The 18,035-nt window shown below is 38.5% G+C and overlaps 1 protein-coding gene across 1 annotated transcript in view; it reads right to left on the bottom strand.

The window, feature by feature from the left end:
* LOC117335800 (inactive phospholipase C-like protein 2) overlaps positions 1 to 18,035 on the bottom strand; it is a 111,111-nt gene that overhangs the window by 29,769 nt on the left and 63,307 nt on the right. The window contains 4 exon segments of the mRNA XM_033895992.1: positions 4,512 to 4,578; positions 5,040 to 5,173; positions 6,670 to 6,788; positions 7,143 to 7,208. Of these exon segments, the coding sequence (XP_033751883.1) occupies positions 4,512 to 4,578; positions 5,040 to 5,173; positions 6,670 to 6,788; positions 7,143 to 7,208 (386 nt within the window).

Genomic DNA, 18,035 nt, shown 5'->3' with positions numbered 1-18,035 from the left:
AGTGTAGTCAATGACTAGAGACAGTGTAGTCCATGACAGGAGACAGTGTAGTCCATGACAGGAGACAGTGTAGTCCATGACTAGAGACAGTCTAGTCCATGACCAGAGACAGTGTAGTCCATGACCAGAGACAGTGTAGTCCATGACTAAAGACAGTGTAGTCCATGACCAGAGACAGTGTAGTCCATGACCAGAGACGGTCTAGTCCATGACCAGAGACAGTGTAATCCATGACTAGAGACAGTGTAGTCCATGACTAGAGACAGTGTAGTCCATGACTAGAGACGGTCTAGTCCATGACCAGAGACAGTGTAGTCCATGGCTAGAGACAGTGTAGTCCATGACTAGATTACATAGTAGTCCATGACTGGAGACAGTGTAGTCCATGACTAGAGACAGTGTAGTCCATGACCAGAGACAGTGTAGTCCATGACCAGAGACAGTGTAGTCCATGACCAGAGACAGTGTAGTCCATGATCGGAGACAGTGTAGTCCATGACTAAAGACAGTGTAGTCCATGACTAGAGACAGTGTAGTCCATGACCGGAGACAGTCTAGTCCATGACTGGAGACAGTGTAGTCCATGACTAGAGACAGTGTAGTCCATGACTAGAGACAGTGTAGTCCATGACTAGAGACAGTGTAGTCCATGACTAGAGACAGTGTAGTCCATGACTAGAGACAGTGTAGTCCATGACTAGAGACAGTGTAGTCCATGACTAGAGACAGTGTAGTCCATGACTAGAGACAGTGTAGTCCATGACTAGAGACAGTGTAGTCCATGACTAGAGACAGTGTAGTCCATGACTAGAGACAGTGTAGTCCATGACTAGAGACAGTGTAGTCCATGACTAGAGACAGTGTAGTCCATGACTAGAGACAGTGTAGTCCATGACCAGAGACAGTGTAGTCCATGACTAGAGACAGTGTAGTCCATGACTAGAGACAGTGTAGTCCATGACTAGAGACAGTGTAGTCCATGACTAGAGACAGTGTAGTCCATGACTGGAGACAGTGTAGTCCATGACTAGGAGACAGTGTAGTCCATGACCGGAGACAGTCTAGTCCATGACCGGAGACAGTGTAGTCCATGACTGGAGACAGTGTAATCCATGACAAGAGACAGTCTAGTCCATGACTAGAGACAGTGTAGTCCATGACTAGAGACAGTCTAGTCCATGACTGGAGACAGTCTAGTCCATGACTGGAGACAGTGTAGTCCATGACTAGAGACAGTCTAGTCCATGACCAGAGACAGTCTAGTCCATGACTGGAGACAGTGTAATCCATGACAAGAGACAGTCTAGTCCATGACTAGAGACAGTGTAGTCCATGACTAGAGACAATGTAGTCCATGACTAGAGACAGTTTAGTCCATGACTAGAGACAGTGTAGTCCATGACTAGAGACAGTGTAGTCCATGACCGGAGACAGTGTAGTCCATGATCGGAGACAGTGTAGTCCATGACTAAAGACAGTGTAGTCCATGACTAGAGACAGTGTAGTCCATGACTAGAGACAGTGTAGTCCATGACTAGAGATAATGTAGTCCATGTCTAGAGACAGTGTAGTCCATGACTAGAGACAGTATAGTCCATGACTGGAGACAGTGTAGTCCATGACTAAAGACAGTGTAGTCCATGACGAGAGGCAGTGTAGTCCATGACGAGAGGCAGTCTAGTTCATGACTAGACAGTGTAAATCCCAAATATAGAAGTTTTCTGACTAGACATTATCCATACATAACAGCTAGTCCATGACTAGAGCAGTGTAATCCTAGGATATAAATGTAGTCCGACTGGACAGTTAGTCAGACTGAGAAGGTTCCATGATAAAACAGTTATCCAAAAGAAGTGTATTCCATCAAGAGAACCAGTTCCATGACAAGCATGTTTCTGAGGACATTAGTCATACTAACTTAATACAGAGACAGTTGTACCATGACAAACATGATTCCATAGGAACAGTGTTCCTGCGGAAATTAGTTCAAAGTGTACCATGATAAGACATTAGTTAAAACATGTTTTAGTTATAAGACTTTTTCCTGACTAGACTGTAGCCTCTAGAGACAGTTTATGATAGCTAATCCTGTTATCATATTTGCCGCCAAAATGTAACATAAATGATTTACGCTTCCCACCCTGTCAAATGCACTGCAGATCGAGGTCATGTAAGGTTATTCAGGTTAACAACAAAAAAAGTCTGCTTACGATCTCATTCTTGTTATGTACATACTTAGAAGTTTCAAAAACGTATGTTACATTTATTTGTTGGGATGGGAATCTTCTATAGCTTACTTATTTCAATTAATTAAATGTTATTGCTTAGAACAAAGTGCAGATCGGCCACTACAGGTAGGTACAGTGGATACTTCACCTTTGGCCCAATTTGGCAAACGGCAGCGACAGTTGGATCAGTCACAGTTGAGTGGCTCTTTTAATTGACTCCTAGGAGAATTCTACTAATTAGTGTCACTGACCATAGCAAATATACCCTTTGTTGAGCCTGGGTATTGGACAACACATAGACTAATTACAGTGGTGGTCAAAATGTGAAGCGTCAGATTGACGCACAGCATGCAAAAGTCGTGCGTCAAATTAAATTTTGCTGCGTCATTGACCCGAGGTCTCGGGTTAATGGATGCCCTGGAACTTACTTGACATTAAATTCATATTTGAACAAGACAATTTGGTGAATGACAGTCTCCCAGGTGATGTAATTTTTTCCCCTTTTTGTAACTTATATTTTTAAAATGATCTGCCAAGAATGCACAGATAATATTTGTAACAAGACAATTTGGTGAATTAAGTCCCCTACCTGATGTGAAATATGTCAATTATGCATAGATGATAAATTCATAATAAACAAGTGAAGATAAAAAAGATAAACCAGAAAAAAACAAGTTCTTATCTGATTTTGCTTAAAGGTAAAAATATAGGTCAATGTGAATATATGATAAAGATCCAGTGTAAAGTAGGGTAGGAGATAGAGCCTGAACAATTTTTTTTTCTTTGATGTAGGTCAAATAACAAAATAAAGGTCAGAGTGACCTACTTTTGATACATGAAACACCGCCTCATCTAGGTGAGCCCATGTCCCCAAGTATGAAGTTCCAGTGTCAAGTAATGTTGGAGAAGCCCAGCCATTTTTTAATATAGGTCCAAGGTCAAAATGTAGGTCAGAATGGCCTACTTTTGATACATGACACACTGACACAACATGACATGACACAACACGAATATTATATCAATTAATAGTCTGAATACAATGAATAAAAATGAAATTGTTTTCTCCTATTTTGAAGAGGACTGCCATGTAGCGTGTGAACATCGGGTGGCAGAAAGTGATAAACATTCATTTGTGCTAGTTCGGCCGTAATTGAAAAAAAAATTGTATATTCATAGCGATACATCTTCGCCAAATTTTGATAATGATAGTATATTTTAAAATGAATGGGAGGAGGATGTTAAGGTCATGGATAATCTGATGAAAGAGGGCTGTATCTTTGCATATTGTAGATTGTGTTGATGTTGGACTCAAATACAACAAACACTGGATATTTAGTATTATTTCTTGATATGCAGTGTGTTGATGGCAAATGTAGGATACAGTGAAATAGGAGAGACCTATATTCCCCCCAGTTCCTGGTGGAGACTTTAATATATAATATCAACATTCTTATTGAAAGTTTAATTATTCAAAGGAAAGTAAAATGTTTAATTTCTGTCCAAACATTTTCTTATGAATGAAAGTCCAGCAGTTACAATATCAGGGTGGTTGGGTAGTGAAATGGTAACACACTCGCCTTTCATATAGAGGATCAGGGTTTGATTCCCCGGTCGAAAGTGAGAAGGTATGGAATGTCACCTGCCCGACTGTATGGATTTTATCCAGATACTTTCGTATCCTCCCACAGTAAGACACCTAGGGTGTTTCCCTTAGGGCCAACAAGAGTGATAAATTTTAAATTGATAGAACTTGTGTTGTAAATGTTTTATATATATATATAGTAGAGTACTATGAAACTAAGACAGTGAAACACTCACAAGATTTTCTTCCTTGTATCTAAATCAATTTAAACATTGAACAAAACCACACTAACCTAGCACATCAATAATGACACATCCACCAATATTTGTGGCCATTGCATCTTCAGATTTCTGGTTCTGAACGAAACTTTGACCTTCAAACCTTTGTAATTTTATACTCCTAATAGAAAAATGATGACCAGGAAATAATGTGATCCCCACACAAGTCACAGGTATATTTACTGATAAGGTGGAAACCTGTTTCTCCTATGTTTCTTTACCATCTGGTCCTGTCGATGATACAAATATCTAACTATGGCAAATTTGGAGCACCAACATATTATGAAATCCGAGACAGGATAACCGAGGCCAGAAGTTACAGGAGGGCCTGGCTAACCATTCATCTGTTATTATTGGTTAGACATGTTGTTTAGAGACAGGGGGTCGTCAGGAGTGGGAGGGGGGATTTGTCTAAATACTCACCCCTTGCTCCGCTTCTAAAAATAGTAACAAATCATCTGTAGAGAGGTAGTCTGCATTACTTGCATATCTGGAAGATCAAAGAAAACTCGAATAAAGTCAATAGAGCCTGTGTGGCCAAAGTGGGGTTTTATTTCATAGTCAAATACTTGGAACGATCAAGATTTTCAATACGTAGATCACTTAATTCATAGCATGTGTCCTTGGACAAAAATGCCTGTTGCGAGTGAGAGGATTGTATGGCACTTCGTCCATCAGAAATCATTCCAAATCAGACATGTAAGTTAAATTTCAGAAATGCCTTCTTTATTTATTTATTGCTTTTTTTGAGATTTGTTTTTTTTTTCTCGCTGAGTTGGTGGTAAGATGGAAGACAAAGAGGGCAAGAAACAGGTTTCATTTGAATTAAGAAATTTCTTCACACAAATTTAAGAGCATGGAAAGAGTAATGCAGAATCTGCATAGGTGTTTTAAAGTTTAACTTGGTAAATGCATAAAAGTACATGTACAAATTACTAAACATTTACATACCGCACCAATAGAAAGTAGATCTCCGGCCGAGTGGATAATTCCTTAAATAAGGTTACAAACTCATCACTGTGTATCCTCCCCCGAGGACTTGTCCAACCCTCTATGGTACCATCTGTCTTCTTCAGTTCAAATTCCTGCACAAATGATATAAACTTGTTTTAGGATGTATGATACCATACTTTGAAATATATTTCCTTTCCAAAAAGAGTTTCAAGCTGAAAAAACCTTGATATTAGATAACCCTGATATGATCTTCCTAATTTAATCTTCATGTGAGTGTGTGAAATGTGACCTTGGAGTATGTGTAGATGTTCCCAGTCGTGGAAGAAAGGTTACCTCTAAGTAAGTGTTTTGGTGCATGCGGTGGGATAAATTCTGTTTGGTAGTTCCGGTAACCTATCTCAAGTTTTTGGTGTTATAATAAGGTGGGAGAACTATTATGTCAGAGTTGTGGTTACTGATCTTAAGCTTTTGGTGTATATGGGAGGGAGAAATGATATGTGATAGTTGCAATAATCCACTTGAAGTTTTTGCATGTGGTAAGATGTTATGTGGATGTCATGGTAACCTACAATTTTATCTTGGTGTCTGCAGTGGGAGTAATGTTGAGTGGTAGTTGTGATAGCTTATCTTTAGTTTTTGGTGTCTGTGGTGGGAGTAATGTTAAGTGGTAGTTGTGATAGCCTACCTTTAGTTTTTGGTGTCTGTGGTGGGAGTAATGTTAAGTGGTAGTTGTGATAGCCTACCTTTAGTTTTTGGTGTCTGATGTGGGAGTAATGTTAAGTGGTTGTTGTGATAGCTTACCTTTAGTTTTTGTGGTGTCTGTGGTGGGAGTAATGTTAAGTGGTAGTTGTGATAGCCTACCTTTAGTTTTTGGTGTCTGTGGTGGGAGTAATGTTAAGTGGTATTTGGGATAGCTTACCTTTAGTTTTTGGTGTCTGCATGCGGTGGGAGTAATGTTGAGTGGTATATGTGATAGCTTAGTTTTTGGTGTCTGCGGTGGGAGTAATGTTAAGTGGTAGTTGTGATAGCTTACCTTTAGTTTTTGGTGTCTGTGGTGGGAGTAATGTTAAGTGGTAGTTGTGATAGCCTACCTTTAGTTTTTGGTGTCTGTGGTGGGAGTAATGTTAAGTGGTATTTGGGATAGCTTACCTTTAGTTTTTGGTGTCTGCATGCGGTGGGAGTAATGTTGAGTGGTATATGTGATAGCTTAGTTTTTGGTGTCTGCGGTGGGAGTAATGTTAAGTGGTAGTTGTGATAGCTTAGTTTTTGGTGTCTGCGGTGGGAGTAATGTTAAGTGGTAGTTGTGATAGCTTAGTTTTTGGTGTCTGCGGTGGGAGTAATGTTAAGTGGTATTTGTGATAGCTTAGTTTTTGGTGTCTGATGTGGGAGTAATGTTAAGTGGTAGTTGTGATAGCTTAGTTTTTGGTGTCTGCGGTGGGAGTAATGTTAAGTGGTAGTTGTGATAGCTTAGTTTTTGGTGTCTGCGGTGGGAGTAATGTTAAGTGGTATTTGTGATAGCTTAGTTTTTGGTGTCTGATGTGGGAGTAATGTTGAGTGGTATATGTGATAGCTTAGTTTTTGGTGTCTGTGGTGGGAGTAATGTTAAGTGGTAGTTGTGATAGCTTACCTTTAGTTTTTGGTGTATACGGGCGGGAGAAATATTACTGTTGAGCTTGCTGATGAGATTGACCACTTCTCCCTCCTCCAACAGTCCAGCTGGATCACTGGTCTGGTCCTGGAACATCTCTAGTAACCAGGTACAGAGTGGTCAAGGAACCTAAATCTCTCTTACACCTGACCTCAACTGACCTCAACTGACTTCACTGATCCACATTTATATTCATTTCTATCCCCTTATTACTAACATACAAGTTTTAAAATAACAAATTTTTGGATTCACGTTCTTCATTACACATATTTTCCATTCAATTCTACACCTTTAGAAGTTGCTTGTACTTTTGTGATAGTGAGTCTTTACAATGCCCGCCTAAATGTTTGAGTTTTAATGTAAATTGTTATTAACAGGGCTTGTATTTAAATCACTGTTGTCCTATTTTATAAATTTGCAGTATTTCTACCATAACCCCTCTCAGTACGGACAGATGTTGGGCCAAAAAGGATATGCATCCCTCATCTGCTGCATTTCTTCAATGGCTTCAGGAGTCGCTGTAACAAACAAAACACAGACTTTCAGCATCTTTGAAATTCCTGTACTGTGATAATCTGTCAAACAACTTAAGGCATACTAGCTGTTGTAAACATTGGTTTTACCAACAGAACAAAAAAATTCTCACACATATTTTATATCAAATACTCTTACCTGTGAAATATCATCAATGTTATTTTTTTTTAAGTTGAGTTTGACACGATTGAATTTAATAAATATATTACAACGTAAATATTGTGCATTCTAAGGTTTGCGAACAATTACAGAAACACCAACTACAAGTTCTCCAAAATCCATACCATAATAACAAAAAAGTGTTTTTATTGGTTGTATTATGGTTATGAAGATAATCAAGTCCAAAATCTTACACTCACGGCTATACCATACAGAATGCATTCTGTCGATAATTTGATTGGCTTGTAGCATATGAAATTTTTTAACTTGTTTAAAAAATACAATTTGACATAGCCAATCATGTAAGATACTCCTCTATTGATGACGGGTTATTAGGTAGACATCTTTTATCGTGGGTAGACATCTTTTATCGTGGTGTTGCCTGTTTATGTAGTTACAGACCGGGCATGTCATTACTCTCTTTTTTGACTACCAGACCTGTCCTACCAGTTACCTGTAGTGTGCCATCAAAAACAAACTACCTCTACATTTATATTTGAGACCAACGGTTTTGTCTGGGTTCCAATCTCATGGAGCCAGAGGTGGTTAAACAGAAAAACCCGCAAAAAGAACCTGTCAATAAACAAGTTGGCAGCCATATTGTTTAATAATGAGACCCTGTCAATAAACAAGTTGGCAGCCATATTGTTTAATAATGAGACGACGGTATATTGAAGACACCTGGTCATCTCTGACAATAACTACAGACTCCACTAGCAATTGTAGCACATCAAAACAGCGGAATATGCATCCGACAAAACCAGGAAAAATACTTTGTTCGCATTAATTGGAAAGTAATTATTACTTGGGAGAGCAGGTTGCTGACAGTAAGACTACTATTGTGTCAGATTAACAAACTTTGAACGGAGACATGCATCTTTTACTGTTCCTCAAATAAATGAGTATAGTAGATATGTATGATATATAACAATTATTTTATACTAATTACCATATGAATGCTTTATAGGTTTCTATATAAATCAGAAAAATTTTCATATAATGTACATCATATGTGAATTCTTCATAACGGTATATGTTCATACATATAGGATAATACGTGAATTCTTCATACAGGTACATTATCTGTTAATTCTTCATACCTGTACATCATATGTGAATTCTTCATAACTGTATATGTTCATACATATTCTTCATACAGGTACATCATATGTAAATTCTTCATACAGGTACATCATATGTAAATTCTTCATACAGGTACATCATATGTAAATTCTTCATACAGGTACATCATATGTAAATTCTTCATACAGGTACATCATATGTGAATTCTTCATATAGGTACATTATATGTAAATTCTTCAAACCTGTACATCATACGTGAATTCTTCATACAGGTACATCATATGTAAATTCTTCATACAGGTACATCATATGTGAATTCTTCATATAGGTACATTATATGTAAATTCTTCAAACCTGTATATGTTCATATAAGTACATCATGTGAATTTCAGTTATGGGAATTTACTTATAATCATCCAAACAGCCATAAGAAGTCAAAGTCGCTTAAACATGATTAGTCCAATTTCTGATGAGCTTATTTAGTCTTCTTTAAATAACCAAATCTTGATTTTTTAAAAATTTTGCTGTATTTTAATTTTATTTATTCTGAGCCCATCCCTATTTTAATTTATTTATACTGAGCCCATCCCTTGTTAAGTTTAATTTTAGTTGTGTAAGCTTTAGAAAAATCTGGCATGATAGGTATTCATGGTGAGGCAGTAAACCGTCTCTGTCCAGACATGGAGTGAGGTGTGAGGGGCACCTGCCCAACCATGTGGAATTTATCCGGGTACTCCAATTTTCTCCCCAGTTCTCCACAATTTCTACCTACATTTTCTACAATTTCATCACAAAAGTGATCAATATAAGTGGATATAACTTGTTTCACAATTGTTGTGAATAAAATTAAAAAAAGAATAAAGTTTACAACCAGTAACTTAACTATAACCTAAAATTGCGAGCATGCTTTGAAAATATTCACACATTTTGCTGTTTAACATGCATACTGATTTTGCCAGCTATCTGCATGGAACCTGTTAGATTTTTTATAAAGAATATAAGTACCTGTTTCTATAGACTGGAACCCCCTGGGCTCGTTAGAGATAAAATACGTGGTAATTGTTTGGCACTTCCTACATTTTATCGTATTGAATTTGATTGTCTGTAATAGAATTAGCATCACTGTCACGTTTCACCTACACTGGAGACTTTTAAGTCAATTACAACACAAGATTTTATTGAAGTATATTGTATTGAATTTGGTTCCCTAATTGTGAATAACTTCAGAAATGTTTATGTGAATCAGATTGTAGCTGCCAAGATATTGATTTATTGATTAGATTTAGGTCCATTTGGGAAATTTCAACAATTTTCACTGTATCAACATCAAGGTCAATATGTTGACCTTGGAGAGGGGGGTGTCTTATAGTGGGGAGGAAACCGGAATACCCTGAGAAAACCCAAAATGTTGACCCCGTACCTATTCACATCTGACTGAGGATTCGAACCCTTGCCAGCTAGGTGAAACAATAGTGTGTTACCACTGTGCCACCCGACCACCCAATACATTCTATGGTTTCAAACGTGTTTCCTCTTGTTCTGATGTTTCTTCAATTGGCCTCAAGTTTAAATCTGGATTTTTGTCCTTGCATAAGTGTATTGCTGATGAGGAAGCACTTTTTTGTAGGATCTTTTCAGGCAAGCCCAGAATATCCATTCCAAAACTTTGATGAGTCCCAATACCAAGACATATTGAGTGGGTACTCAACAAGAGGCCCATGGGCCTTAACGGTCACCTGAGATTTGAAATATTTCAGTTAATTTAACTGACCATTTTTGGCCCCACCCATCAGCCCCTGGGGGTCAGTCAGGGCCAACATGTGCATGCCATCAAACTGTCATCCCATTTTAATAATGTTTACCAAGTTAGAATGAATTCCAATAGAAATCAAACAAATTATAGTCAAAAATGTGATTTCCCTATATAAACTATAGTAAAGTTTACCCCCCTCCCCAGGGGCAAACGCGAGACCCCTAGGTCATGAAATTCACAATTTTGGTAAAGCACCTAAGACCCTTCCATCTATGAAGAGTGTTTGATTCCACCATAACTGAGAGTAGAGAAGAAGATTTTTGAAATTTCAGTCAATTTGACCCTTTTTAGCCCCACTCCGCTGGCCCCTGGGGGGTGGGGACCGTATAATTTAAAATTTTGGTTGACCTTTAGCCATAGAAGCTTCCAGCCAAATTTCATTGAATTTGGTTTAGGGGTTTTGAAGAAGTAGAAAATGTAAATTATTTACGGACGGACGACGACGGACAAAAGGCGATTAGAATAGGTCACTTGAGACTTTGTCCCACAGGAAAACGAGTCCCAAATTTTATTGGATGATACATTGTGGAATAAATTACTTTTAACTTTTAATTGCCACCTTTCAAACTAAATGTTTTAAGACTTCCCGGCCTGAACACCGAAATAAATATAATTTATTTGTACAATAAATCTTTATACCCAGACAATAAAATATTTCCTTTCTACAATTCTGAGCTCCATAATAGCAACTCAGTATATAATATATACAAAATAAATGCTGGTAAGTTTTAGTAGAGAAGTCTGGGCATTTAAGTCTTCAGTACAGAACGCTTTGAGGAAGTAATATCAAAGATGTGGAGTGTGTCCAATACAGTTACCGGAGTATATTTTACTATTCGTACATGTGGGGTGATGGTGCTAAAGAATATATGGCAATGGCATCAATCGTTAAATATCTCTACAAGCAGAATACATAAATATATTATACTTGCTGAGAACAAGAGCACAAACTCTCATCCTATAAACTTTCCTCTTTTTCATTCAAAAACGCTTTCTGCCTATTCACAAGATCCTATTTGAAAAACAATAGCAATCTGATGAGAAGATTCCCATGGGTTTACACCAATTTCATACATCTTTGCACCAGCTATGGAGATTGTGACGTATATCTGATCGTTCCCAGTCAATCATCAGGTCTACTGATACTCAACCAAGACTGGGACACCAACGCTGCTCCAATAGATCGTAGATATACGGAATCTCCAGTGTAACACAAAGCTCAAATCACACTTCTAAAACACTTTACAGGGACTCAGTTCATGAAGCATCATAACCAGCAATATTTATTAATGTTCTTATCCAATTTAACATTCTAATCTGGACCAATTACGATCTTGTTCACTAGCAGTCTTACCTGGACTAATGTGAGCTTGTTCATTTTATATGTAACAGGTCATTAATTATTATATTTATTTCAATGCCTCCTCTTAGGAATCAAACCCTGACCTCTGACTGACTAGCCACACTCAACCAATATGCCTAAAGAGAAGTTCTGTATCGCCAAGTGGTATACTGTGGCTAGTATCTACCTGGTTTACATACTCTCCTTCCGGTAAAGAATTTGTGCTCAAGATTCCAGGGGTTACAGCCCTAGAGGTCCCAGGGGTTACAGCCCTACAGTGTCTTCAGGGGTTACATCCCTAGAGTTACCAGGGGTTACATCCCTAGAGTTACCAGGGGTTACATCCCTAGATCTAGAGTTATCAGGGGTTACAGCCCTAGAGGTCCCAGGGGTTACAGCCCTACAGTGTCTTCAGGGGTTACATCCCTACAGTGTCTCCAGGGGTTACATCCCTAGAGTTACCAGGGGTTACATCCCTAGAGTTACCAGGGGTTACATCCCTAGATCTAGAGTTATCAGGGGTTACAGCCCTAGAGTTACCAGGGGTTACAGCCCTATAGTGTTTCCAGGGGTTACAGCCCTAGAGTTCCCAGGGGTTACAGCCCTAGAGTTACCAGGGGTTACAGCCCTTCAGTGTTTCCAGGGGTTACAGCCCTAGAGTTACCAGGGGTTACAGCCCTAGAGTTCCCAGGGGTTACAGCCCTAGATCTAGAGTTACCAGGGGTTACAGCCCTAGAGTTCCCAGGGGTTATAGCCCTAGAGTTACCAGGGGTTACAGCCCTACACTTCCCAAAGATTACAGCCCTAGAGTTACCAGGGGTTACAGCCCTAGAGTTCCCAGAGGTTACAGCCCTAGATCTAGAGTTACCAGGGGTTACAGCCCTAGAGTTACCAGGGGTTACAGTCCTAGAGTTACCAGGGGTTACAGCCCTAGAGTTACTAAGGGTTACAGTCCTAGAGTTACCAGGGGTTACAGCCCTAAAGTTCTCAGGGGTCACAGCCCTAGAGTTACCAGGGGTTACAGCCCTAGAATTCCCAGGAGTTACGGTCTAAGAGTTCCCAGGAGTTACAGCCTAAGAGCTCCCAAGGGTTACAGCCCAAAAGTTCCAAGGAGTTATAGCCCTAGAGTTCCCAGGGGTCACAGCCCTAGAGGTCCCAGGGGTCACAGCCCTAGTATTCTCAGGGGCTACAGCCCTAGTATTCTCATGGGCTACAGCTCTAGACTTCCCAGGAGTTACAATGTAACAAAGATAATCATTAATTATGATACCAATGTCTTGAACCGGGGACCTCAGGCTTACCAGTCTCTAATGAGGAGCTCATGGTATATCCTTTACGTTATACACCATCTAATTATTTTAGCTAAGGAGAAGAATTTCTACCTTTGGCTGTAGGTCCCAATTCACAATGTCAAAGATCAGGTTATTGTTGATGGTCATGCAGTCACATGCTTAGACAACCTTATAACACTAAGTACTGGATTCAGATTGAGCAGGGCAAGATGTTTCAATTTAAAATTAAATAAAATGAAATGTTTAAGAATTTCACATATCTAATATACTTTAATGTCTATAGATGTTTGGCCCTTACATATCATTACATCCTTAATCAATGAATTACCGTAATGATTATTGGCAAATACGTCCAAACTTTTGGCCCTTAGATATTGATTATTACATCCTTAACAATGAATTATCGTACTTATCGGTAAATAAGTCCCTGTCCTCACATAAGCCATTTCTAAATTGAATCTTTAATTTTAAAGCAGAAAGAAGAAAAAAGAAGAAAAAGAAGAATTTTTTTTTAAAGCAGTAACCAAAATGTGGTTCAAAAATATGCCCTCTCCATTTAATAGAACTAAAATGTGCACTAGAGGAGGAAGTATATTTGAGGATAAATACAGTAAATATTTCTCCAGCAACTGAATTCATTCTTTCATCTTTAACACAATAACAATTGCATATCAAGCCTCCCATTAATAACCTCGACTTTATCAATGAAACCAGTTGTTTATAACTGAAAAAATGGTAATTTACAAATATATACATTATAATTATAATATATTTGGAACAGTCAGAATCTTATCAAAAGCATCTCTGTTGGCTGAAGCTTTAGCCTTGACCAGTAATCAAATACACATGCAAACGCACTGAAGATGCAAAAATATTAGCGTCACTGTCAAAGACTTCAATTAAATCGGTAACCAAGAGCAAATATTCCCCACAATGACAATGATGCCTGTCCAATGAAATGATGTATGACATCTTAAGTGAGGTGACCAATCAGATGCAAGCTTTTTCCTAACTGACCAATCAAATAACAGATTTTTCTTAACTGCTGACTTGGTTGTAATCCTGATTCAATGAAGAAGGTCTCAGCTGATAAGTGGAAGTTATCCCAGCTATAAATATTCATTTCTTCTATGTTGGTGCCAGAGACAGAGGCATAGCTACACTGGTCAAAACCGACAAACCCAGCCATCTTTAATTGATCAGGGAAACATTCAAGGACAACTTCCATACCGTTGTACTGAAAAATTCCCAAATCCATCAGGAAAAACGACTTTCTAGAATTACTATTTTTGACTTTTTTGACACTTGTAATTGTTTTCCAGTTACATCATCTGAATGGCACGTGCTCATTATAAAGCATCGAGTATCAGGTGTCGATAACTTCTCTTCATTATTACTTCTCACTCTCATGAAAATCAACAAGTGTCATTTCTCACACAAAAAGAATTCTACCAAATGAGGCCTATTCAAATATCCTCAGTAAAATTTTAAATAAAAATCATCGTATTGAGTCCATGTATATCCCAGTCAATGAGTTATGTCAAATGTGATAGATCCACAGGATTCGGATCTATTGGTTTAGCACATTATTTAGATAGAAAACAGTTGTGTCACCACTGGTACAACAAAGGCATTCTTAACCCCTTCATAAGACTGATACTGTTTTCAGTGTTTTACTCTTGTGCAACTGACATAGGCGTGTTTTGTTGTAGCATCAGAACCCATATATGAACACAAACATGTCATACCGTATTTATCCTGAAATAACGCCCCTTCCGATAGTGTACCCCACATATGGTATACCATATTTTTCCTCAAATAAGCCCCCTCCCCTAGCGACAAGTTTAATACTGCATTTTTCCTTAAATAAGCCAGCCCCAATCCCCTAGTGTTCAAATCAAATACTGTATTTATCCTCAAAACGCCCTCCCCTAGCATAAAAGTTCAGTACCATATTCATTAAAAGAAGTGATCTGATTAATAATCTTTAAATTGATCATTCTGCAAAAAATAAAGAAGGAGGTTTATTTGTATACAGAGGCTTATTGGCAGATAAGTATGGTATATCAAAATGCTAGAACTGGACAATTCCAAAGCCCTTTCAAATCTTTTACGATGTTAATCTAATTTTAGCCATTTTCACCTTGTCCTTGAAACTAATCAAGATTTAAAGCAATTTGACTCACCACTGTGAAAATGTCTACACAAATGTAATCAGTATGAATGAGATTATGTATTTAAGACAATGCTGTTTGTTTCCTAACTGAAGTTTATCAGAACACAGAGGGACAGCCATGTAACACTGACATTCTACAGCGATAATACTTCTCATTTCCAGGCACTCCTCACTATCCTAATGTCAGTCAGGAGTCGTCAGATGTAATTACCCAAAATCCATTGAGGCTTTTTAGAAAATTGTATACATTTATGCTGTTTTAATATGAAGTAGATGATGAATTGCTGATGTCAGTCCACCACAGAGAGCTTGATGTAACATAGATTCCTGTCAGTCTATATGTGTAATGGTAAAGGTTCCAGCTACACACACCAGTACTAGTGTTATATAGGGACCATATAGGCAGTGTGTGGTAGATTCCTGTCAGTCTATATGTGTAATGGTAAAGGTTCCAGCTACACACACCAGTGTTATATAGGGACCATATATAGGCAGTGTGTGGTAGATTCCTGTCAGTCTATATGTGTAATGGTAAAGGTTCCAGCTACACACCAGTGTTATATAGGGACCATATAGGCAGTGTGTGGTAGATTCCTGTCAGTCTATATGTGTAATGGTAAAGGTTCCAGCTACACACCAGTGTTATATAGGGACCATATATAGGCAGTGTGTGGTAGATTCCTGTCAGTCTATATGTGTAATGGTAAAGGTTCCAGTTACACACACCAGTGTTATATAGGGACCATATAGGCAGTGTGTGGTAGATTCCTGTCAGTCTATATGTGTAATGGTAAAGGTTCCAGCTACACACCAGTGTTATATAGGGACCATATAGGCAGTGTGTGGTAGATTCCTGTCAGTCTATATGTGTAATGGTAAAGGTTCCAGCTACACACCAGTGTTATATAGGGACCATATAGGCAGTGTGTGGTAGATTCCTGTCAGTCTATATGTGTAATGGTAAAGGTTCCAGCTACACACCAGTGTTATATAGGGACCATATAGGCAGTGTGTGGTAGATTCCTGTCAGTCTATATGTGTAATGGTAAAGGTTCCAGCTACACACCAGTGTTATATAGGGACCATATAGGCAGTGTGTGGTAGATTCCTGTCAGTCTATATGTGTAATGGTAAAGGTTCCAGCTACACACCAGTGTTATATAGGGACCATATAGGCACTGTGTGGTAAAAACACAGTGAGGGAGCAATAATGAACAAATGTCTAGATTACAAACAGTAGAACCTACAGTGGAAACCAATGTCTAGGTTACAGATTACAACCTACAGTGGAAACCAATGTCTAGGTTACAGATTACAAACAGTAGATCCTAAAGTGGAAACCAATGTCTGAATTACATATTACAAACAGTACAACCTACAGTGGAAACCAATGTCAAGGTTACAGTGGAAACCAATGTCTAGGTTACAGATTACAACCTACAGTGGAAACCAATGTCTAGGTTACAGATTACAACCTACAGTGGAAACCAATGTCAAGGTTACAGTGGAAACCAATGTCTAGGTTACAGATTACAACCTACAGTGGAAACCAATGTCTAGGTTACAGATTACAAACAGTACAACCTACAGTGGAAACCAATGTCTAGGTTACAGATTACAAACAGTACAACCTACAGTGGAAACCAATGTCTAGGTTACAGATTACAACCTACAGTGGAAACCAATGTCTAGGTTACAGATTACAAACAGTACAACCTACAGTGGAAACCAATGTCTGAATTACATATTACAAACAGTACAACCTACAGTGGAAACCAATGTCTGAATTACATATTACAAACAGTACAACCTACAGTGGAAACCAATGTCAAGGTTACAGTGGAAACCAATGTCTAGGTTACAGATTACAACCTACAGTGGAAACCAATGTCTAGGTTACAGATTACAACCTACAGTGGAAACCAATGTCAAGGTTACAGTGGAAACCAATGTCTAGGTTACAGATTACAACCTACAGTGGAAACCAATGTCTAGGTTACAGATTACAAACAGTACAACCTACAGTGGAAACCAATGTCTAGGTTACAGATTACAAACAGTACAACCTACAGTGGAAACCAATGTCAAGGTTACAGTGGAAACCAATGTCTAGGTTACAGATTACAACCTACAGTGGAAACCAATGTCTAGGTTACAGATTACAAATAGTAGAACCTACAGTGGAAACCAATGTCTAGGTTACAGATTACAAATAGTAGAACCTACAGTGGAAACCAATGTCTAGGTTACAGATTACAAACAGTACAACCTACAGTGGAAACCAATGTCAAGGTTACAGTGGAAACCAATGTCTAGGTTACAGATTACAACCTACAGTGGAAACCAATGTCTAGGTTACAGATTACAACCTACAGTGGAAACCAATGTCTAGGTTACAGATTACAACCTACAGTGGAAACCAATGTCTAGGTTACAGATTACAAACAGTACAACCTACAGTGGAAACCAATGTCAAGGTTACAGTGGAAACCAATGTCTAGGTTACAGATTACAACCTACAGTGGAAACCAATGTCTAGGTTACAGATTACAAACAGTACAACCTACAGTGGAAACCAATGTCAAGGTTACAGTGGAAACCAATGTCTAGGTTACAGATTACAACCTACAGTGGAAACCAATGTCTAGGTTACAGATTACAACCTACAGTGGAAACCAATGTCTAGGTTACAGATTACAAACAGTAGAACCTACAGTGGAAACCAATGTCTAGGTTACAGATTACAACCTACAGTGGAAACCAATGTCTAGGTTACAGATTACAAACAGACAACCTACAGTGGAAACCAATGTCTGGGTTACAGATTACAACCTACAGTGGAAACCAATGTCTAGGTTACAGATTACAACCTACAGTGGAAACCAATGTCTAGGTTACAGATTACAACCGACAGTGGAAACCAATGTCTAGGTTGCAGATTACAAC

This window comes from Pecten maximus, chromosome 10 (assembly GCF_902652985.1).
Source record: "Pecten maximus chromosome 10, xPecMax1.1, whole genome shotgun sequence".
Lineage (NCBI taxonomy): Eukaryota > Metazoa > Mollusca > Bivalvia > Pectinida > Pectinidae > Pecten > Pecten maximus.
Note: the sequence above shows the minus strand (reverse complement) of the source record. Positions and strands in the feature narration are given on the sequence as shown.